Source organism: Rosa rugosa, chromosome 7, assembly GCF_958449725.1.
Source record: "Rosa rugosa chromosome 7, drRosRugo1.1, whole genome shotgun sequence".
NCBI lineage: Eukaryota > Viridiplantae > Streptophyta > Magnoliopsida > Rosales > Rosaceae > Rosa > Rosa rugosa.
The window spans coordinates 29173991-29197295 of NC_084826.1; the positions used below are offsets into that span (position 1 = coordinate 29173991).

Consider the following 23305-nt stretch of genomic DNA (forward strand, 5'->3'; position numbering starts at 1 on the left):
GGTGGGTCTTGTCACTCCAACCTCCCACAAATCTCACATAAACCTTGCACATTGAAATACTCAAACTCTAACATCGTAGAAAAAGAATCAGAGAAATTATAAATCTTCCTATGGCAGAATGGCAACCCCAAGTCCACCACCTCATGTTGATCAAGGTGGCGATGATCCACCTGCAAACACTTGCCCAAAGCATCCCCAATTTTATGAGCCCAATATGATCTCATAAAGATCGGGGTGACACCATGTACAGCAGCAATTCCCCTACCACCCCCACTTACAGCAGCAACCGCCGCCCCAGGTTCTCTCCCACGCGCCGCCGCCTCACCCTCACCACCTCCCCCCTCCCCCGGCCTTCGCACCCCACCTCCCCCCTCCCCTCGTCCCCCCACCCACCGGCAAGTGACCAAGCTGGACCTGTTGAACGCCACCAACACCATCAAAATCTCCAAGCACCACCGTGGCCGATGTGTAGAATGATCAGATATTTCTATATATGCCAATTAATTTTCCTACTTTCGATATAAAATTTTCAATTGTAGATAGGGAAGAAAGGTATCCCGCAAAGGACTTGTGGAACTACTTGCTAAACTTTCCAATTAAAAAGAGTTGATTTGATGTTGTGAAAACAAATAAAAGTAAATAACAATAAGTAAGTTTCTCAAAGAGAATTAATAGAGAAACAAAAGTCAGAGAACGTATCCACCACCAATCAATCAAGTATGCAAATCATGTTTAACTAGTCTTATTTATCTATGGATGAAGATGCTCAAGTTACTCCAACGCCTGAGTTAACCTTTTGTTTTTCCATACTTACATGCTATATAAGTGAGAGACGCTCTACACCTAACCTATTTTTTAAAATGCAACTTAGGTTGACGCAACTCTAGATTTAATACAAATAAATCATTAAGAATTTGAAAAATGAGACACCACAAGAAATCTTGAGTACGATGCGTCTCAATTAACTTTAGAACCTAATAACATATATAATATGCTTAGATATTTTGTTACTCTAGAACTCTCAACTAAACTTTCTAACAAGGAATAGTCAATGATTATTCATAGCTACAGAATCCTAGACATGTTGTAATGCCCCAAACTGCACCTCACTAGTTTGAGCACGTCACAGTACCGCGAGGTCTTGAAACATAAACCAAAGGTTCAATTTACATTCTAGAAGCCTGCAAGGCATTTTTATAAATACTTTTCCGTAAAACGCACAGCGAAAACGTTCAAAATAATTTTGAGGTGAAAACACTAAAACTCTTATTTCAAAAATTTGTTCGTCCAAAGCTTTGAGTCAACCAGATTGAGGTCAAGTAATAATCGACTCAACAAGAAATAATTGACTTTTCCAAATATTTGATTTGATATGAATGATCACCAACGACTTCCGAGATAACATTAAATAATCAAGAAATTGAATTAAACTTTAGAACCTGTTTCTTTTACAACCATTTACCAAAGTTGACTCCGCACACCCGCTCCGTCCGTCAATCCCGTCACCAGTGCACAGTACCTGCATCCACACTATTGTAAGGGTGAGCTTTTGTCCTCGCTGCTCATTAGGGGTTTCACCCCGGCTAGGTTTTTTAAATAAACTTTTGTGGCGCTAGTATAAAAACAAATGTAAATACAATTTCTTTAAGAACGACAAACTTAAATTATTTTATGATATAAAATCTGATGCATGAACTTCAAATGAATACGGGCCCAAAACAATACCTGATGGTCGGTCCCATAGATCAACTACACGACCTTACCTCAAATCAATTCATAACCAGGTAAGAGTAGCGAGAGTGTCTGCAACCTAGCTACACACACGGATTCGGGTCGTTATTACGATCGCACACCGTCCGACCGGTGTAGCTAACCATCCGGAGGTTTTGGGGATCGAACCCAAGGAAGTCAGTGTCACCCTTCGCTCTCAAACCATCAACGTTATCTCTCACAAAGTGGTTAGTATGCATTGCATTTAAACATAACTACACCATGCAATTTAACATGCATCATGCATCACTTTACATAAAACAACAACGCTACTGACTGAGAAAAGGCCACTAATCCCCTACCTGAATTTCGAAGTCGCTTAATTCACGTTGTCCGAGATTCACGAACCTTCCGTTCCTCAGATAACTAGAGTCCTAGTTTCTGACATAATAAGCGTTAATAATCCGTTAAACAATTATTTAAAGTCTCGACGATTATCTAATCGTTCAACCAACTTCTCTTGATTTGACCAGAATTGACCAAGTTGACCAATGTTTGACCAATCGGAACAAGTTCGATAAGTATCCCAATTAGCGAACAATTTACTTGAAATTGGAATAACGACCAATTTCCATTAACAATCAATTTTCCTTAGTAATCCCATCGCATAGTATTTCCTTTGAATTACTATGGACACCCAATTTTGATTTAAACAACCTTCCACTAATCACATTTTCCACAACAGGTTTACTAACCGAAATCATTAGTTTCACTTTCACATTAGGCCGACCCCACAATTTGCTAAGGGAACCCATTACTCAATGTTTCCATCTAGGAATCCATAATTCAATCCCAGCTAACATCCCAGTATGTACTTGGTCCAAAAATCACAACTTCATTCAATTCCCAAATCCCCATTCTAACAACACCAACACAAACCATAATCGAAATTTTTACCATAACCAAAACAGGCAGTACACCCAATTTTTACGAGGACTACCCAAAAGAACAAATCTTCGATTTGAAGTTTTGAATATACCTTCGACAATCAGAGTAGCTCAATCTGAGCTAACAGATTGCGTTAGCAAGCATGAACTTGCAGCCACGGTGCTCGGAGCAAAGCAGAGCACATCCCAATTCTCTCCTTCAGTCCGAAGTGCAGCAAAGACCAGAGCATCACTTCTTAATTCTAGGACGAGAACCAACGTCGAAAACAAGCCCAGAAACTCCAGAATCGCAAATCATTAAAAATCGATCAATTCCAAAAACTAATTATACCCAGATGTGGAACTCGACAAGAGGATTACGTTTCATACCTCAGACAACCCACGGTCCGTGCATGGACGATCCACCCCCACAGGCGTGTCGGCGCTGAGAAGAGAAGTCGAACGCCGATGGTGCGTCGCCGGGAGATGGTCGGATGGAGGAGTTCCGGCCGGGTCTCCTAAAACGATCTAGGGTGGAGATTTGCAGAAGAACGAAAGCAAGTAATGAATAAGAGTTGGAAGACTGACTTACGGAAGTATGGGGGGGGGGAGGCGGTGCAAGAATTTTTAGACAGAATAAAAGAGAGTCGGTTGGTTGCTGTAGATCAAGGGTTGGTCCTTTTGGCTGTAAAAAGCACACACCGATCAAAGTTATTGTTAAATACCAGGAGGTTGAAAGATCCATGATTTCCATGAATGAATGAATGCATAAAAGGTGGTAGTTTCTGGGACATTGGAGTGGCAGAGTAGACGTAAGACAACTGGAAGTGTGTCATTTTGAGCAGCGGCGGATTTAGGATTCGAAAATGGAGTGGGCTATATATTCAAGTGTTTTTTTTTTGGTGAAGCCCAAAAATTTTTTTCGGTACAACTATGTACAAATGTAAGAAGTATCGTGTTATATTGACGTCAACGGAAGCCGGGAGGTGAGAGTATTTGAAAGAGAACAAGCCGTGACTAATAGGCTATAGAAACGAGAGTGAGAAACCTGAGATGAATATTCTTAACCAATAGAGCTACAAGCTTCGAAGCGAAAAGTTAAGATCATCACCTATCAGCATAGGACGCAACTAAATGAGCTGTTACTGGTGAGCATTTTATCCAAACTAAAGTCGAGTCATCCACATGTAGTCGTAACCTGGAAGAGAAACTTCTGAGAAATTGCTGCTAAATGCTGTTACTGGTGAGCATTTTATCCAAACTAAAGTCGAGTCATCCACATGTAGTCGTAACCTGGAAGAGAAACTTCTGAGAAATTGCTGCTCCTAACTACAACTTATCTCTCGAGGAATAGACTACAGAAAGAAGAAGAATAGCTTTCTTCAAGAACTGGATCCTTGTACTATTTTTAAGGAATCTGAAAATGTCATCCTGCAATTTTTCTCCTCCTATATTCTTTTATAGGTCGTAACGTTGCGATCAATTGGTTTTAAACCTTCTTATACACCATCTAAGCCATCAATTGTTTCTAAACCGCATCTAAACATGGAAACTTTGGTATCTGAACTAAAACATCGAAAGTCGCAAACTGAATAAGTTTGGAACTGTAAAATGACTTTGTATTCAACAGTCCCATTCCACCACCCTCCACCCTCTGAGGGTGGAATTTGACTGCTCTTTACCCACATCAATTCCTAAGTTTACAAAACCTTGTGAGCAAGTTATTTCATAAAATGAAGGAGCATGCATCAAACTTATTTGAAGGATCTGCTCATATGGGATTTGGCTTGGCCTTACGTGGACAATAGTGAGGAAGGGAAATTGTGAGCAGTAAGGTAATTATATAACCACAAGGACTATGAAAAAGATGAGCTTAATCTATAGAAATGCACTAATTCAAAAGGCATACACCAATGACAGACCACCTTACATAAAGAAAATTGGTGTGTCGTGCCTCTGAAGTCACTAGTTACATGATGAACGTGATTATTTTACTTGAGGTTGAATGTACCTAGTAATCATGCAGAATGATTGTTACAACATAAAAGCAAGCATCTTGCACCCAGTCAATGCATCATGAAGAAACTCCGCATCCATAAGGTAAAAGTGCAGCAGCCACGATCCTACCTTCCTCATTCAGTATGTTGTAAGTTGATATGGCGTTTCTCTGAAACAAAAATAAGAGAATATTACAAACTCAGCAGTACAAAACAACGGATTTTTCCATAAATTTCAACAGGAACACCAATTGCCATATATATATTTTTAAGGGTTCTCCAGTAATTAGAAGTTCAGAAGTACAGGAACAAAACACGCAAACAAGAGGCTTAAATAGAAGGAATGCAGATAATAATTTACCAATATAAACTAAAACAGGCCAGGAATCTGAGGTTGTAATTCAAGTTAGAGAGGTAAATAAACTGAAGAGAGATGGCACGTTTGGCCACATGGAAAACTGCCTAGTTGGGATATTTCCTATTTATAATTTTCAACCTAAGTCCCTCTAGAAGCTCTATAGATATTAAAAGCAACATAAAATAAACCAAATTTGACGTAATTCTTGTATCTTAATTATTCACTAAACACAAGATATCCAAATATTTTCATAATTTCTAGTTGCTCAACCTATACGGGTAAAGCAAAATACACCTTCAGAGCTAGAGCTAATTCATAAGTTCCTATCACTGATATTGGTGGTCCGGTGCAAAATGCAATACTGGGAAAGGAAACTTGAAACTGGGAAAAGAAATGATTTTATAAACCTTGTTAAGATGGTAATTAGGTTGAATAATAAAGCAAACACATTAAGGATCAAATCCCCCCATCAACTTTGATTGTACAAGGTGAGATGCTACTAATTCTTGTGAGTTTAACCTCTGGTTCACAATATATCAATAGATTGAAGAGGGAAACCTTGCCTCTTTTAACATTATCAAACGGAGCTGAGAACTTCAACTTACTCAAGTCGGTGAGCATATGTAGCCCTTTCTACCCAATAAGCCAGTACACTTAAAAAATCATCCCCGACTTGCCTGATGCAGGGTCCTCAGAAGAGACGCACAATTAGAATTAATGAACAGTAAGATCTTATACATGTAATTATCCTCCAGATTACAGACTGGAAAACCTAGCTTTACACTATTGACTTAAAGATCCCACACCTGTCTACAGGAAACCTTAGCTGTAGCATTTTTAATATTTCTTAAAAATCTCTCTCTCCCTCAATATTCTGGTCAAAATTGGTTGGAATATTGACCAGTGTAAAGCTATAATCCTGTCATTGTGGCCAGGATTTTTTGAGTCCATGTAATACACAAGTGAAACCACCACCAAAGATTTCAAAGAGGTTGTTCTTATAAATTAGTGTCAGAATTTTTCCGCGTATGTAACAACTAAACAATGATTAGGGTTTTTCCTTATCATACTCTTTTTTCTTGTATTGGAACTTTACTATAGAACCCTTTTAACTTTCATATCCTGCAACCATCTCTCAGCTATACCCATTTTTTGTTTTATAAGCAAACTTGAATTAAAAAGAACAAGAGAAACAATACAATAGGAGGAACAAGAACAATCAGATAGAAACTGAACCACTTCAACATTCCAATCAAAAGAGAGAGCATGAAAAGAATAATCCCTAAACTTAGCAGATACCGACGTCCAAAGGAAGGTTTAAAACCAAACTTGCTCCTACAAAAAATCCACCTCTTCATCCCTTCCTCCCTCAAAAATCTTCCAATTCCTCTCCATCTACACCACCCAAAAGATTTCCAACACACAATACCTACCTTAGCACCACAACCCTCTTTTTTTCTTTTTCTTTTTTCCACCAAAGAGACTTATACCTTTTACTCAATACGGCAACACAAATCTGGTTTTCTAGCTAATTGGGACTCCCTAATAATCTTTTTCCACAAGGAGGAAACAGACGATGGAGCAGCAGGTAATCTGAATCAGAATCCTATTTAAACATCACGCACCAATGGGGGGAGAGACACCAAAAAGGCCGTCTCCTGTGATTGATATCACATGTCTACATCCCTCAGTGAGCTATACTCTAACACCTGTAACTTGGGATGTGCATTGGCCATCCAAACATCTCTCAGCTATATGTGCCTAAGGCAAGAATTTATTGATGCAGAAAGTATACTTATACTCAAAGAATAATCTGTTGGGACATCAAGGTTTTTGGGATTGAATATTGGACCTAGAAATGGCATTATACAAATACCTGATATCCTCCACTTTCCTATTGCTTCCTAGTTTTTATAATATACTAGAACCTGAATATTGGGTAGCTGTTCTGCCAGGTTTAACAATACTTTATGAAACGAGTGGAGTAGCAGAAAATATAGCCAGAAGGGTTTAGGTCTCCTAATATTTGAATCCAAATAATATTGCAACATCAAATTCTTTTTACAAATATATGTTGCTTAAGATATTCATCAGATCAATCAAAACATCAAGCGACCACAACAATCATGAACCATAAGAATAAAACAAGTCAAATAAAGAAAATAGAAGCAAGGATGAAATATACCGAGTCAACGGCTTCTAACTTCATTCCAGTAGACCGGATGAAGCGTCGTACTTCAGGATCTACGGGTTCAATGTATCTCCCACAGCCAAGAATCAAAATCTCTGAAATAAATTTATTAAAAGAAGAGGTCCATGAATAGAAAAAAAGCAACTGGCCAGGAAATAATATGAATCAGCACAATTGCCTTTCAACACAGATGTCGGAACAAAAACAATAAAAAAAATTAAGAATAGTTAGAATAAAGGGTAACACAAGTCACATTATTTGTAGTATTATGACAAGAATCAGAAGATGTGTAACATAGATGCCGTCAGTAACTATATGGGTCAACAAACTTCCAGCAGATATGACATTTTCTTCACAGATGACAAGCTATACAACCTGAACTCCAACATGGAGGCTGAGGTGGGAGGCAGAGAGAGAGAGAGAGATGCTGCTTATTCAGCAAATCAGCCGAAAGTAACCCCAAAATACTACATCCACCATCCATTATGTTTATGTTTCTATTTAAATCTTCAACTCCCTAACAGTGTTTTCCTTTCAACTACTCATTTTGATTTCCCTAGGTTCATCACCCACACCAACAATATTCTAAAAGCCAAAACAGTTAGGCATCCCCTCTTATTTCCCTCAAATTCAAATTCATATTCAAATTCTCTTTCATGAAGCAGAATTTTCTTACAATTGCCTACCAATGCAAAAAGTTCAACTAAATCCAGTACTGAATCAAATTATCGACAGAAAAGAAACTTGATCAAATGGACACCCATAGTCAAAATCAAAGAGGGACTTGATCAGTTTGACATCCATTGTGAGAATCAAAAGAGGGAGGACGCAATTAACAGAGGTCAAAATCCTTGAGAGAGAGGGAGGGAGAGGAGAGAGAGAGAGAGAGAGAGAGAGAGAGAGAGAGAGAGAGAGAATCTCAGCTTTTATGACAACATTAGTATTGTCGCTCTGCGATCCCATATGTTAACTATGCTAAAATTATTTACGTTTTTAATGTTTCTCATTTTAATGCCCTAGTTTCATCACCAACACTAACTATATTTCTAACAGCAGAAACTTTGAGGTGTCCTACTCTCGTCTCTCACTTAAATCAGAATCCTCATTCTACAAGACAGGCTTTTCTCACAATCTCCTACCAAAGAAGTAAGTTAAAACCAAAACCAGCATTACTTAGATTAGGGACTCGAGGAAATGAACATCATTGTCAAGATCAAATGAGGGTCAAAATGGGTACAGACAATAGGACTTAAAATAGTTTTAACAAATGCCATACAATACAATCTCAAAGAAGTGAAACATATAACGAAAAGATTAAGATGCATCTTCATCCACAATTTCGTTTAAGCAGGTACGTCTACTTAGAACTGAAACAGAGCTAAGAAACAGTACTCAAACAATTGAGCATGCTGATTTTTCCTCATAAATTCAAACCGCAAATTGCTGTTCTCAGTCATATCTTGGCATCATATCTTCTAGATGAGTTTGTACCATCTAAAAATCAATCAAATGTTCCCTACATAGATTGCTCAGCTGGATGCCCTTATTTTGTACAAAGGACACGCCGACATAATAACACATCAATGCTTCTTATACCGAAAAAATCTTCCCATTCAAAGTTTGTACAAGGGTGTATTCAAGATACTAAAGTAAATAATGGAAAAAAGGTACATGTGAAATAAAAGGAGCGAAACAAAACAAGAGGACTACAAAATTTGATATTTACCTGGTATAGGCCGCATAAGTTGGAACATTGATAAGCTGCATCACACCACAAAAAAAAAAAAAAAAAAAAAGATGACAATTCAGAACAAAATTGGCAAAAACCAAACTCATTTTTTTTTTCCTAAGCAAATTAGAAAGTTGGACAACATGAAATAGAGAGAAAAGACCTGTCAGGAGTGATATCGGAGAATTTTTTGGGAGCCCAAGACATGAGCATATTGCCAATACAAAGCAAGCTGCCTTCGTAGTCGACCCCATTCACTTTGAAACCTGTGTCGGTGTAGCCCTGGAATCGAAGCTGGTCATCCGGAACGTTGTCGATCAGATTGATCTGATCGTACAGGGAGAAGGCCCGCCTGAGAGACGGTAGTGATTGTTGGGCTCGGGTCTTCGGGTGGGCTTCCTTTCGGAGGCTCCGAATCAGGTTCGGTAATGCCCCCGCCACCGCTCCTCCTCCTCCTCTCAACCCCATTTCCCTCTCTCTCTCTCTCTCTCTCACAACACCCATATATATAATATTTCAGCGTGAAAAGACATAAATACCACTTATATTCTTCAGCCAGGAAGACCATTTGATCCGGAAAAGACTTATATACCCTCAACTTCCAAAACACCAAAAACCGGCCATTTGAACCCCCACCGGCGTCAGCAGAGCGGCGGACCCGCGAGGCCGGTTGGTACCTTTTTTTTTCTTCGTGGGGCTTTCTATTTTACACCCAGAATGAAAAGGGTTTTCAATCATGTTTCAGTTTGTAGTAGAAGTCTGAAATTGCTGTACAAAGTTTGGTGTTGAAGTAATATTTTTGTGGGAATAGTTTTTGCATACGAATTGTATCATATTGGCATGTTATAGGATAATCATTGTTTAATCAAGTTTGTTGTCTTCATGATCGAATTATTTCCAATGATGCAACTATCGTTGCAGCTAGTGATCGTCAGGGAGTGATCTACTTATTTTCCCTTGAATACCAAGCAAAACGCTTTAATATATACTAGTTTTGATAACAGAATTCGATTCCCATCACATGCAGACTAGTAATTTAGACCCTGGTCCAGGTTCTGGTTGTTCCGTATTCCTGAAACTGATTAAGTTTCCCGGACACCCATCATACTATGTCGTAAGTTTTTCTTAGGTGTTTTCTGGTTATATGTTTATATTTTTGTAGCAAACCTAAAAGAGGAGGACCTTGATTTGCACCATTATTAAAGATGTGGTAGAATAAATAGTGGAGTGGGATTATGCATACAGAGAACATCAAATGCCCCAGAAAGAGTCTTCTGGCATGGATTGCTTTCTAGCCAACAAAGCCTTCCTCCTGGTTCTGCTTCCACTTTGCCAAAGCTCAATTTTTTACATCTCTCACAAGAAGACAACTAGGCCAAACGACGTACATCTCCTCATTTATGAGTCACAAAGACCACTTTTGTGTTTCTTCTTCAAAGTGATGGAATGTAAGTATTCTTTATCCCTTTCTACTCCAGAGTCTTTTCCTTGTGATTGTGCAGTAATATGTAAGCTCTTAATGCATATACTTGTATGTCAACAGAGGAAACATGCCTACCAGATCAGTTAGGGGCGACCTGTCTGTCTACATCAATTAGGACTATGAATATAAGCCTGTGGGTTCAGGGACATTGTAGTAGAAGTGTAGAGGAAATTTCCTCTCCACTTCTCATTTCTTTGTGTATTTACTTGGATCATTATGTCTCCATCCATTTGCATATAATACTCAATATTCTGTATTTTTTTTTAGTACAAACTGCATCATATAAAATTTCTTCACCATTGATTGCATACTGTAAGAGTGTTTATCTTAATGGCTGCTTCTTCCTCCTCTTCTTACAGGTGTCATGTGGATTCAGGGACATTTTAGTAGAAGTGTAGAGGAAATTTCCTCTCCACTTCTCATTTATTTGCTTATTGACTTAGATCATTATGTCTCCATTCATTTGCATATAATACTCAATATCCTGTATTTTTTTAGTACAAACTGCATCATATAAAATTTCTTCACCATTGATTGCATATTCTAAGAGTGTTTATCTTAATGGCTGCTTCTTCCTCCTCTTCTTACCGGTATCATGCTTTCTTGAGTTTCAGAGGGGAAGATACGCGCAAGGCCTTTGCTGATCACCTGTACACTGCCTTGAAATCCACTGGAATACACACATTTAGAGATGATGACGAGATCAGGAGGGGAGCAAATATCGCACAAGAGCTGCAAAAGGCAATACTTGAGTCACCGGTGTCCATAATTGTCTTCTCCAAGAGCTATGCTTCCTCAAGATGGTGCCTGAACGAACTTGCAAGGATCATGCAACATCACAGAGCTTATGGACACCAGGTTTTGCCAGTTTTCTATGATGTGGATCCAAAGGATGTGAGGAATCAGAGTGGGAGTTTTGCAAAAGCATTTGCCAAACATGTACTCGAGCAAAAAATGGATAAGGTGGAGGAGTGGCGAAGAGCACTCGGCGATGTTGCAGACATGGGAGGGATGGTTTTAGGAGATCAGTGAGTAATTTCATTCTAACTCTCTTGTCAAATTAGCTTTTTCTTTCAAGCATCCTTCATCAGTGAATCTAATCTTTGTAATGAAGCTTATCTGAATCTTGGTAGTGAAGCTTTATTTGTTTATTTCCAATCAGGCATACATCTTATTATAAGACAATCGCTATTCGTGTGAGGACTATTATTAATTTCAGCAGTTGGTGCATCATATTACAGTTTTAATATCTCTATTTTTCAGGTATGAGTCACAGTTCATCCAACATATTGTTCATGAAACTCTGAAAATGCTGAATGACTCGTTATTTAAAGGTTGTTCCAATATTGTTGGAATGCCCTACCGTGTGCAAAAGCTGAATAGATGGCTGAAAGATGGATCAAATGATGTTGATGTGGCTGTGATATGTGGCATTGGTGGAATTGGAAAGACCACAGTTGCCCGAGTTGCTTATAACCTAAACTTTTACAGATTTCAAGGTAGCAGCTTTCTTGAAGATATAGGAGGAACTTTAGAAGAAGACGATGGTGTTCTTGACCTCCAAAAAAAACTTCTTTCAGATATCCAAAGGGGTGAAGAGACAGAAGCCATAGACATTAGCAGCCCAAATGAAGGAAGAAGCAAGATCAAACACGCTGTGTGTTGCAAAAGAGTTCTTATTGTTTTTGATGATGTGTCCCACTCTAACCAATTCAATGAAATTCTTGGAAAACGCAGATGGTACTGTCCAGGAAGTAAACTTATCATTACAACTAAAGATAAACATTTGCTGAAAAATCAAGAAATTCCTCATGCAGTATTTGAGGTTGAAAAATTTGATGAGCATGAATCACTTGAGCTTTTTTGCTTGCGTGCCTTTGGAGAAGCCCATCCTTTTGAAGGTTTCCAGGAGATATCAAGACTTGCGGTACAATTATCCGGAGGGCTGCCATTAGCACTTCATGTTTTGGCAGCATGCCTGTCTAGAAAAAGTGTAGATCTATGGCAAAAAACATTACAGAAACGCAATCCTGCTCATGATGGCGGAATCCAAAATATTCAAGTCAAGGTAAAGATTTCTTAATTATATGATCATTAGTCCATGGCAGAATGTTAATATCCTTGCAGCATGATCTTTGAGTAGAGGCTAAACTTGTAGGAGGAGAGGGCGTGGTTTCTGTTTAATTTGTCCGCTGAATACACTTTTGTTTTGGGTCTGATGCTAAGCTTGGGCTCATGATCTAGTCCATGGTAAAGAAAAAGACAGAGTTATATGATGTGGCTGGGAAAGACAAATAAATTCAGCGTTAGAAAGATATACTTCATTGAAAGTGAGTGAGAACACAGCCTTCTGCATTCATCCTCATCCTGTCATAATTCAGCGACCTTTAGCAAATTCAATCGACCTTAATTTTACCTTCGTTCATGGAACTGGTCCTGCATTTTCCTTAAACTTTACATCTTTAGTTTGATAAGTTCTGTAACCACATGAACTATTTTTTGAGCTTAAGACCATTTGCGAAGTCATGGGGCCAACGTCATTTAAATTTGCTGCTACTTCCCTCATTAACAGGCAAACAATTTACAACAGTGCAATCAGATGAACTAATTAATGGCCTTTGTTTTATTTGCAGATCAGTGGTGGCCAATGGATAACCAAGATATTTCTCATTTTCTCTTTCTGTCTCCTCTTTTCTACTATACTCAATAAATGGAAAACTGCTTTAGGCCCAGTTTGGTATTATTGCTGTGAGAAAACTTAGCTATAAAAATGGCAACCGTAAAAATAATCAGCTGTTAATTAAATCAGCTATTTGTTTGGTAAATTGTATTTATAAAACTGCTGTGAACATTTTTTTTTTAGGGGAATGAAACACTAATTCATTGATGAAACATCATTACAATCATAGATTAAAGTTGCCTCCACAGATGAAGGCATATTTGAAAAAAATTCCAACTGAGAATCGGCAGTCTTAGCATCCTGCGCCAAGATATGAGCTACTCCATTGGCTAGTCTTCCTACCTTAAAAACTCGAGCATCCAAAGCTTCATGTAGCAAATCCCGTAGGTCTGCTAACAAAAAACCCAAATCCGAATGGTCTAAAGAAGAAGACGACAGAGCCTTCACCAAATCCAGGCAATTGGTTTCCACTATCAGGGGGGTTAGATGATGCTCAATGGCTAGGTGCACCCCAAGAAGCAGAGCCAACAGCTCAGCATGTTTGGCCGAGTTTGCTGACATGATCGAATGCTGAAACCCATACAAAAACAGCCCAGTATGATCACGAAACACTCCTCCCAACCCCGTACGCCTAGAGGTCTGATCAAAAGCTGCATCAACATTCAGCTTCACATAACCAGCTGGAGGCTTAGTCCATTTTGACGTCACCCGACTGACTCGAGTCCCCGAAACGGACTGAGTAACAACATGAGCTGCTTTGTAATCCTCCCACCATCCCAACGTCATGGGTACAACCTCAGAGGCTTGCTTGAAATCTTCATCCCAAACTTTGGCATTCCTATTTCTCCATGTAGCCCACAAGACCATCAAGGAGGGGGCAAAGCTTTGAGAATGCAAAGTATGGACAGCAACTAACCAGTCAGCAACGTTTATAGGGGCCGAAACCAGAGGTAAATTGGCACCTTGAATCAAACTAGCGGCATGAGGACAATCACGAACCACATGGATAGGTGTCTCAACTTCTTCGTCACAGAGTGGGCATTGGGTATCAAGATCAATACCACGTTCACTTAGCCGACTCCGAGTAGGAAGAATATTAGCCGCTATTTTCCATGCACAAATTTTCAGACTATTAGGCACAGATGCTTTCCACAATTGGTGCCATAGAGCAGCACTTGGATTTAGTGCAGAAGAATGATTAGCAAGAACTCTGTTCCGAGCCACATGGTAGGCAGATTTGACTGTGAACCGGCCTTTTTTGTCTCCACCCCAAATCCATCTATCCGCATGATTCCGGGGGCTAAGCGGAATATCAAGGATCTTTTGAACAATATGAGCAGGAAACAGTTCTGAAAGCAAAGTAGAATTCCACACACCTGGGGACAAGAAAACGTCAGCTACATATGTAACACGGTCAGAAAAATGAACACCCAGTTCCTCCCCACACAACCATGGGTCTGTCCATATGTTAGTAGACAAACCATTCCCAATATGACGTTGGATGCCCGCTCGAAGTATGTCTCTCCCATGCAAAATGCTTCTCCAAGCATATGAAGGTTGTGTACCCAATGTAGCTTCCCAAAAAGTGCTATGTGGAAAATAAAGGGCTTTGAACAACTGACCAATCAAAGAATCAGGACTTTGGATTAATCTCCATCCTTGCTTGGCAAGCATAGCCAGGTTGAAAGCAAATAGATGGCGAAAACCCATGCCTCCCACACTTTTAGGTTTACACAAATCATCCCATGCCCGCCAATGCATCCCCTTCTTCTCGTCTGTACTCCCCCACCAGAATTGGGCACATAACTGATGAAGTTCCTGAATAAGGTTTTGGGGAAGCAGGTAACAATTCATTGTGTACAACGGCAATGCCTACGCCACCACCTTAATCAAAATCTCCCTTCCTGCTGCACTAAGCAATTTAGACCTCCAGCCAATCAATTTTTTGGACAAATTATCTTTTATATAAGCAAACGTATCAGACTTGGATCTGCCAACAAGAGTTGGAATACCCAGGTATTTTTCATGCTTATCCACCACTTGCACTCCCAGAATCTGTGCCATAGAGACCCTCCTGTGTGGAAGAACACTCCCACTGAACACCACATTACTCTTCTGCAGGTTCACTTGTTGTCCAGAAGTGCGTTCATAGACATTTAATAAATTCCGAATCAAAGTACAATCCTGAGACGTAGCACTAGAGTAGAGCATGCTATCATCAGCAAAAAGAAGATGACTAATAGTTGGCGCCCCCTCACAAATGCGCAACCCCTGCCAATGACCAGACGAGACCGAGTGCGTAATTAATGTAGATAAACCTTCGGCACATAACAGGAAAAGATAGGGTGACAATGGGTCACCTTGCCTCAACCCACGTTGTGGAGTGACAAAACCCCGAGGAGTGCCATTAATAAGAAAAGAATAACGCACTGTAGATAAGCAAGACATTATCAGTTGCACCCATTGCTCAGCAAAACCCATCTTCAACATAATTTTCTGTAAAAAAACCCCACTCAAGCCGATCATAGGCTTTACTAATGTCCAGTTTAAGGGCTAAAAAGCCCTCTTGTCCCCGCCTCAACTTATGCATATATATAATGAGCTAACTCTGAAGCTACCAGAGTATCAAAAATCAGGCGATTGGGGACAAACGCACTTTGTTGAGGAGATATAATCGCTGGCAGGAAGCTCTTAAGTCTATTAGCAAGAACTTTTGAAGCAATTTTATAGATGACATTACATAACGCAATGGGTCGCAGCTGCGACATATTCACCACCTCCCTAACCTTAGGGATGAGAGCAACATAAGTATAATTCAAATCTGGAGGCAACTCCAAATGAGTTAACATCGAAATTACTACATTACTAACCTCATGCCCAACGAGGTCCCAATATTTCTGGAAAAAGAAAGGTGAAAGACCATCAGGACCCGGCGCCTTTGACGGGTGCATCTGAAAAAGAGCTAGACGGACTTCCTCCAAACTATATGGAGCTAGTAACGTCTCATTCATTTGGGTAGAAATTCGGGGTTCAATGGTCTGGAGAACCAAGTTTTGAGCCTCCACATCAAGTGTTTGGGAACTAAAAATATTCTGAAAATACTCCAAAACAACACTTTCGATACCGACCTTGGACTCTTGCCAAACCCCATTAACATCGAAGAGACCCTTAATTCTATTCTTCTGTCTCCTGTTCGATGCTTTCTTATGAAAGAATCGTGAGTTCCGGTCTCCATCCTTGAGCCAGATCGCTCTAGAACGCTGCCTCCAATACGTCTCATCAACAGACATTAATGCATTCAGTCGTTGTGAAAGTTGGAGCTTAAAGGCATTGTCATTCTGATCAAAGGGTTTCTATAGAAGAGCATCTAACTGCGCTCTCAAAACTTCCACTTCCTCCCTTCTACTACGAAAAACAACTTCCAATCCAAGAGTTGAGTCCCCAACCCTTTAAGTTTACGGAAAAGCTGCAGCATCGGCGCCCCCCCCCCCCCCCCCCCCAAATGGGGTACCCCAAGCCTCCTCCACTTTGGCCGAAAAACCTTCATGAGCACACCACATCTCTTCAAACCGGAATTGTCGCCGGCATAATTCCTGACTCAGTTATTCCTTACGCACTTCCAGCAAGAGAGGAGTATGATCAGACCTGCTGGGGTGGAGATTGATTATCCTAGAGAAACCAAACTCCTAACTCCAAGCCGGCGTACAAGTACCTCTATCAAGCCTTTCCTTTGTGTTAGAGTCACACCATGTATAGAGACCGCCTGCCGCCCCCATGTCACTCAAATTACAATCCGACAAAGCCTGCCGGAAGGCCTGCATCTGACCAACACTACGTAGTCTACCACCGGATTTCTCACCTAATTCCAAAATCTCATTAAAATCACCCGCAACAACCCATCGCTCACCCAGGTTTCGAGCAAGAGACAGTAGCAAGTCCCAAGAAATATGATGCTGGCCAGTTTCAGGATGGCCATAAAAACCCGTAAACCTCCATTCTACCTCGTTCGGGGCTTTGATGAAAGCATCAATAAAAAATCAGTCCACATCTCGAACCCTAACAGAGATGGTATCATCCCAAAGTAAGGCCAGTCCCCTAGAACGGTCAACACGATCAAAGTGAGCAATATGGGAGAGACCAACAGGGCGAAGAAGTGACTGATGTTGGTCCTTGGTGCAATGTGTCTCACTGAGAAAAACCAGATTCACTCGATGCTTCTGGATAAATAGCTTGAGAGCGTGGCGAGTTCGTCTATTGACGATTCCTTGACAATTCCAAATTAAAACGTTCATGTTGAAAAAAACAGGGTGATCGGAGCACCCGCTATAGCCGTCCGACGGCACTACAGAAAACCAAGGGCGCTATAGCACGAGAGAACCTAGCTCCGAAGTATTCGCTTACCAACTTCTTATTATCTATTATTGATCAACTGCTGTGAACATTGAAAGAGTGTGAGTGTGTTAAATTTTGTGTAAAAGTATTGTGGTTGTTTACAATGACCAATATGGACATGATGTTTATAGATCCCTCGACCAATTAAGATAATAATCTGTGATACTGCAAAGTGCTCATGGTCGAATATGAGGCGCAACATCAAATTCTTTTTACAAATATATGTTGCTTAAGATATTCATCAGATCAATCAAATTCTTTTTACAAATATATGTTGCTTAAGATATTCATCAGATCAATCAAAACATCAAGCGACCACAACAATCATGAACCATAGGAATAAATCAAGTCAAATAAAGAAAATAGAAGCAAGGACGAAATATACCGAGTCAATGGCTTCTAACTTCATTCCAATAGACCGGATGAAGCGTCGTACTTCAGGATCTACGGGTTCAATGTACCTCCCACAGCCAAGAATCAAAATCTCTGAAATAAAATTATTAAAAGAAGAGGTCCATGAATGGAAAAAAGGCAACTAGCCAGGAAATAATATGAATCAGCACAACTGCCTTTCAACACAGATGTCAGAACAAAAAGGATCCGGCTCCTCTAAAGTGAGGAGCTTGTGAATTTACTTCAATTTCATAAAGGAAAATGCTTTAAATCCCAAAATTCTATACAAAAGAGTCATCCCAAATGACATGGCATTGACCACATCAGCCCTAATGAACCTCCAACAATTCAAGCTGTAATTTTTTATTTTCTTATTTAGATCATGTTTTTAAATTATTTTATTCATCTCTAAGATATTAGAAAATGTAAGTAGAAAAATATGGTGAAGTTAATCAATCCAGCAAACGCACAAACTCATTTCTTGATAAACCCTAAAAAATCCAAAACCTCATCCTCCATATGTCGCAGTCACCCAGTAAATTCTTTGTTCTATTGTTAAAAAAAAAAAAAGTAAATTCTTTGTTCTCTCTTTCAATTTCTAGAACCAATCCAATGGATTCAAATGGCTAAATCAATTTCTCTATAGATTTGTATTTGTTGACAAAGATATGTTCTTTGGGATGATGAAAATCTAGCACTGACAAAAATAAGACTATCACAGTGCGGAGATAATCTTAATCTCTTAGTAAGAGCTAACTCACAATTTTTCATCATAATCCCTTTTGATTATGATTTACAAAGCCAATTTATGCCTTGTGGTTGCTATATTCATAGTCATCTTCTTGATTTTGGATTTTCATACGCAACACCTTCTTTTATTTATTCAAATTCTAGATGAGTTTCGTCTCTTCGGTTCCAAATTTTGGTGCAGCATGAGATGAGGATGATGATGACTGGTGGTATATGAGAATATCCCTGGTGTTTGAAGATCAATTTTTGGGATTGCAGGAAAACATTATTTTCTCATTTTTCCTTTAAAAATTATAATATGTTCAAGTAAACTCTAATTTGTGTTTAGCCCAAACTCTAGGTTACTTGACCTAGTGGTAATAGGGTTACATTAGAAGGATCTAGATTCCTATTCAATGTACGATTACTTTCCTTGTATGATTGAGATTCTATGCATTGTAATCCTATATAAAGAGGCCCCTATTATCAATGAGAATACACAGCGATTTTCTCTCAATTTCTAATTCCCTAAAACACGTTATCAGCACGAAACCCTAACCCTGAAACCCTAAATTCGTAGCCTCCAAATCCCAGAAACCTCCGCAGCCCACCTTGAAGCTCTCAACTCCAGGAGTCCAGAACCGGCGGCCCCACCCCCAGAACCGGCCGGAAAATCACCAAACCGACCACCGGAAGTGACGCAACTCTCTCTGTCCGGTTCAAAGGTTTCCTCAACGCCTCCTGCAGCCATCTTCCACCAGTAGCAGAGCCCTGTCCCCAGATTCCGGGAACCGGTGTTAATTTAATTCCTTAACTTGCATAAAAAGTTTTCTGAAAAAGACAACCAGGATTATATTATTCATGGCTATGTAAAACATTAATGTCCACAAAAAACGGAAAAAGATATTACTTGAAGATTCAAAATGTGGTAGAAGTAATTGAGTCGTGAAAAGAATAACTAAACGTCTAAACTATGCCATGACGGCTGTGGCATAGACTTTTCCGTATGTATACTGCGAAGCTACCTGAGCAGTTATGCAGCAGAGTTTTCTCAATAATTAGCGTAGTACAAATAATAAATGTACAAGCACATATCACACAACAATGCCTCAACTAGAGAAGCTGTACATATAGAGAGAGGAGCCAACATTCATAGCGTGTGAGTTCATCGATTGCAGAGACTACCATCACAGGAAAACACTTTGAATGTCTATGATTCATGAGTCATGACACACCAGTAAGATTATCTAAGTAAAAACTTATTTTGTTCTCATATGTTGAATCACTGCAAAATGTGTGCACCATTATGTTGAGGAAGTTCATAACTGAAATTATGAGGGTCTGAATTTACTATGCCATCACCATATATCTCGATAGAATACTAACTTGAAGCTACCATGCTGAGGGAGTTTAGCTTAGTCGGTATGAAATCATATGTTCTAATGTTTGAACGATCCAGGAAGTTACCAACTATTTCAGAAGTCTGTTTAAGGTAATGGGAATCAGTAATATGCCAAATTGCTTCCCACAAGACACACTTCCAAAGATTGCCAAATTTCCTTTATAGTGACTCAAACTCTATTATTTTAAATTATTTTTTTTTTTCCTGTATCTGAGAATATATGAACTAGGGTGGCAAGTTTCCACACAACTGGAACCCCACAACTAACCCGATTTTGATACAATAAATTATACGAAGAGAATGACCAAAATTTTAAATATCTGTGGAGAGTTAAAATTGTGGAGATGCGGGTCCAAAAATCGGTGAATTGATGCGATTGGCAGGGCTAATGAACAGAATTCTGGTCTGCTTCCATTGTAAAAGAACTGATACTGGGTTGCTTAAAGATCTAGGGAGGATTATTAGCATTCAATTAGTGACGACTTTCAGACTTTATTTGCATCTTCCACTTCGTGGCCCATACATTTGTAATGACCACATTGTGGAGTCTTGGTGACCCAAAGGACCAAAAATTGTACCCATGCCCAATGTTTTTAAATAGAGACCTACTCTTCACTAACCTTCTATGAGTTCCTTTAAACCATGCTGATACCAACAATCAACCACAAATCATACTCGAAAGTTCATCATCAGAAAGGTGTTTCTTGCAAATTAGTTCACAACAAAATGCTGGCCAATTGAGAACAGGTGCAGCAACAAAGTGAATATGATGTGCTTTCTTGTCCAGGACACCAGATAAAGATGTGCTTTCTTGTCCAGGACACCAGATAATCAGCAAAATCAAGAAGAAATAGATCATGAGTTCATGACAGAAGAGATAAAAGCACACATTGTAGCAAAAGCAAACCAGAATAGAAAACAAGCCACAATGCGCAGAGAAGTCACTTCAAACTAAATTTGGAGATGAAATCAACCATTGATAATGTTGAACAGCTAACTTGATTAAAGTAAATCCAAACGCAGTGTCATTTAAAAACCAATTCTAGATAGTAACACAATAACATTCACCCATTTCTTTTCTTTCATCATTGAATCAAGGCTCAAAAGTACTCTTCTACATAAATGAACAAGACTGAAAAGTGTATTAAGCTGGAGAATCAGTCCCCTTTCCTCCTGAAGGAGCAACCCTCGGTGAGCCTGGCACGCCCACCAGTAGGCTGGCACAACACTGTCTGGCAGTTCCCACACACCACAACGGTTTGCGAGTGACTGAACACAGTAGTTCTGCACACACAGATTGCCACGCAGATTGCATTCAGTTTCACGTTTCCAAAACTATGACAATATAGCATCAATTGGATCATAAAAAAAGAGCACAAAAATATGATTAACTTACATATTGAAACATCCCTGGCATTTGACATCCTGTACAATAATGAAACAATTAATCGATGATCAACCCGAAAAAATAGAACAATCAGGAACATATGCGTCAGATAACCGATTTAAATACCATGAAGAACGAGTTTGGGGTCTGCACAAGCCGCTTGAGCTTGTGCTTTCTCTTCTCCAGATCAGCTGGTGGATGAAGCAAATCGATATCATTCTGAAGAACCTGTTCACAGACACAATAAAACACCTCTTAAAAAACAGAATAACACTTGTATCAAACTGACTATTGTGATGATTCTCAGACTATTAACTTCACTAACACAGAGCTAATAGCTCACTTCAAATTAGGGGATATCTAAACCCTAGTCGGATCTGACTAAAAAAGAAAACCCCAGAGACCAAGTTTTGAACCGACCCAGAAAAATTTATCAGAGTTAAACATGTTAAGCCTACTCAATTTCCCTTGCCTACTTTGGAATTTAAACATTCATATTGTTACTATATAGCTATTACCTCTGCTAATGAAAATGAAAAAGAAAGAAACTTTCATGTGTAAGACTCACCATCTTGATTGATGAATGAAGGTCGAAGAAGCAAACGGCGACCACAACTGGAACCTCTAGAGAAGACGGAGCAGCGAGAGTGCAAGAGGCTTTAGGGTTTATGATTAAGGTTGTATATAAACGAATTGCTGAAAGATGCTGGCCGTTGGATTACTATTGGGGATATTTTCGTCAATTTCTTCTAATTTCTATATTTTGTTGGACTCAACAGTACATTAGTAATCTCACTTTTAGATAGCACCAAACCTCATTTGAGGTCACTAAAGAAAGAGGGTGAGAGTAGCCTTAATTTATTTCTAACAATCGACCTTGTTTTGTTCACCTTTTTTTTTTTTTTATGCCATTGTTTTTTTTGAGGTAAAGATGAAATTGTATTAATGAATTATACGATTACAATCGTACTGTAGGGCATCCAGAACACATTCTGGAGCTTGAGAAAACCATTCCATATGAATGTCAGAATCAAAACCAAATCCTGCTAGTCTATGAGCAACATGATTAGCGGTCCTATAAGTATGATGAACACCTATAGAAAGCAAATCACCTAGCAATTCTTTAATTTCTTCAACAATGATTCCCAAAGTAGAGAAAACTTGATCCTCTGCAGTCACAGCCTTCACAGCCTCTAAGCAATCACTCATTAGAGCAACATTAGACACACCAAGTGCCTGAATAAGCTCTAGCCCAGATTTAATAGCAAGCAACTCAGCATGGTAGGCAGATGACACATTAGGCACTCTATAAGCAAAGCCTGCAATGAACTCACCCTTCTCATTACGCAGAACACCGCCAATGCCTCCATGTTGTAGAGAAGAAACATAAGCACCATCAACATTCATGCACAATAAGCCACTCATAGGAGGAGACCAATGAACTCTAGCTTTCGTCCTCCTATCGGTTACCATAATCGTACCCCTATTAGCCTGAAGGAACTCTTCATACCAAGCCATAGTACAAGCAACAATTGTAGAAGCATTTTCAGCATTATCATTCCACAATTTATCATTCCTATTCTTCCAAAGACCCCATAAAAGCATCAACAGCTTAGAAAAATTTTCAGAGGAAAGAGTAGATGCTTGCTCAAGTAACCATTCCTTAAAAATAAAAGAATGAGTAATACGAACCTGAATTGAAAAAGGAGGAGCAGTAAGGATTTCCTGCGCAGTAGGGCACCCACATAACAAATGTCCAACACTCTCAAACTGGTGACGGCAAAGCAGGCACCCCATATCACCAGTATAACCCTTCTTACTCAAACTCTCCCTAGTTGGTAACACATTATGACAAGCTCGCCATATACATATAGAGACCTTCCCAGGGATCTTAGCTTTCCAAAGTGACTTCCAGAGAATACTAAAAG

At 39.4% G+C, this 23305-nt stretch overlaps 3 protein-coding genes across 5 annotated transcripts; 1 reads left to right on the top strand and 2 right to left on the bottom strand.

The window, feature by feature from the left end:
- Positions 1 to 4495: 4495 nt before the first annotated feature.
- LOC133721333 (uncharacterized) lies at positions 4496 to 9409 on the bottom strand. Its single transcript, XM_062147912.1, has 4 exons — positions 9075 to 9409; positions 8909 to 8943; positions 7177 to 7277; positions 4496 to 4803 (listed from the first exon to the last, which is right to left on the bottom strand). The coding sequence occupies exons 1-4, from the start codon at positions 9377 to 9379 to the stop codon at positions 4711 to 4713; spliced, it is 534 nt and encodes a 177-aa protein (XP_062003896.1). The 5' UTR covers positions 9380 to 9409; the 3' UTR covers positions 4496 to 4710.
- An 86-nt stretch (positions 9410 to 9495) lies between these two features.
- Positions 9496 to 13269, top strand: LOC133721331 (disease resistance protein Roq1-like). 3 transcript variants are annotated; one of them, XM_062147911.1, is made up of 5 exons: positions 9496 to 10025; positions 10157 to 10359; positions 11009 to 11422; positions 11658 to 12462; positions 13028 to 13269. In XM_062147911.1, exons 3-5 carry the CDS (start codon positions 11223 to 11225, stop codon positions 13154 to 13156), a joined length of 1134 nt encoding a protein of 377 aa, XP_062003895.1. In that variant the 5' UTR covers positions 9496 to 10025; positions 10157 to 10359; positions 11009 to 11222; the 3' UTR covers positions 13157 to 13269. The 3 variants fall into 3 exon arrangements, with proteins under 3 accessions (XP_062003895.1, XP_062003894.1, XP_062003893.1); XM_062147910.1 differs by having other exon boundaries at positions 9496 to 9580; positions 10074 to 10359; XM_062147909.1 differs by lacking the exons at positions 9496 to 10025; positions 10157 to 10359 and having other exon boundaries at positions 10511 to 11422.
- Positions 13270 to 20921: 7652 nt separating this feature from the next.
- LOC133721725 (small ribosomal subunit protein eS27y-like) lies at positions 20922 to 22093 on the bottom strand. The gene is made up of 4 exons (XM_062148416.1): positions 21946 to 22093; positions 21504 to 21605; positions 21387 to 21415; positions 20922 to 21274 (listed from the first exon to the last, which is right to left on the bottom strand). Exons 1-4 carry the CDS (start codon positions 21946 to 21948, stop codon positions 21148 to 21150), a joined length of 261 nt encoding a protein of 86 aa, XP_062004400.1. The 5' UTR covers positions 21949 to 22093; the 3' UTR covers positions 20922 to 21147.
- Positions 22094 to 23305: the final 1212 nt, after the last annotated feature.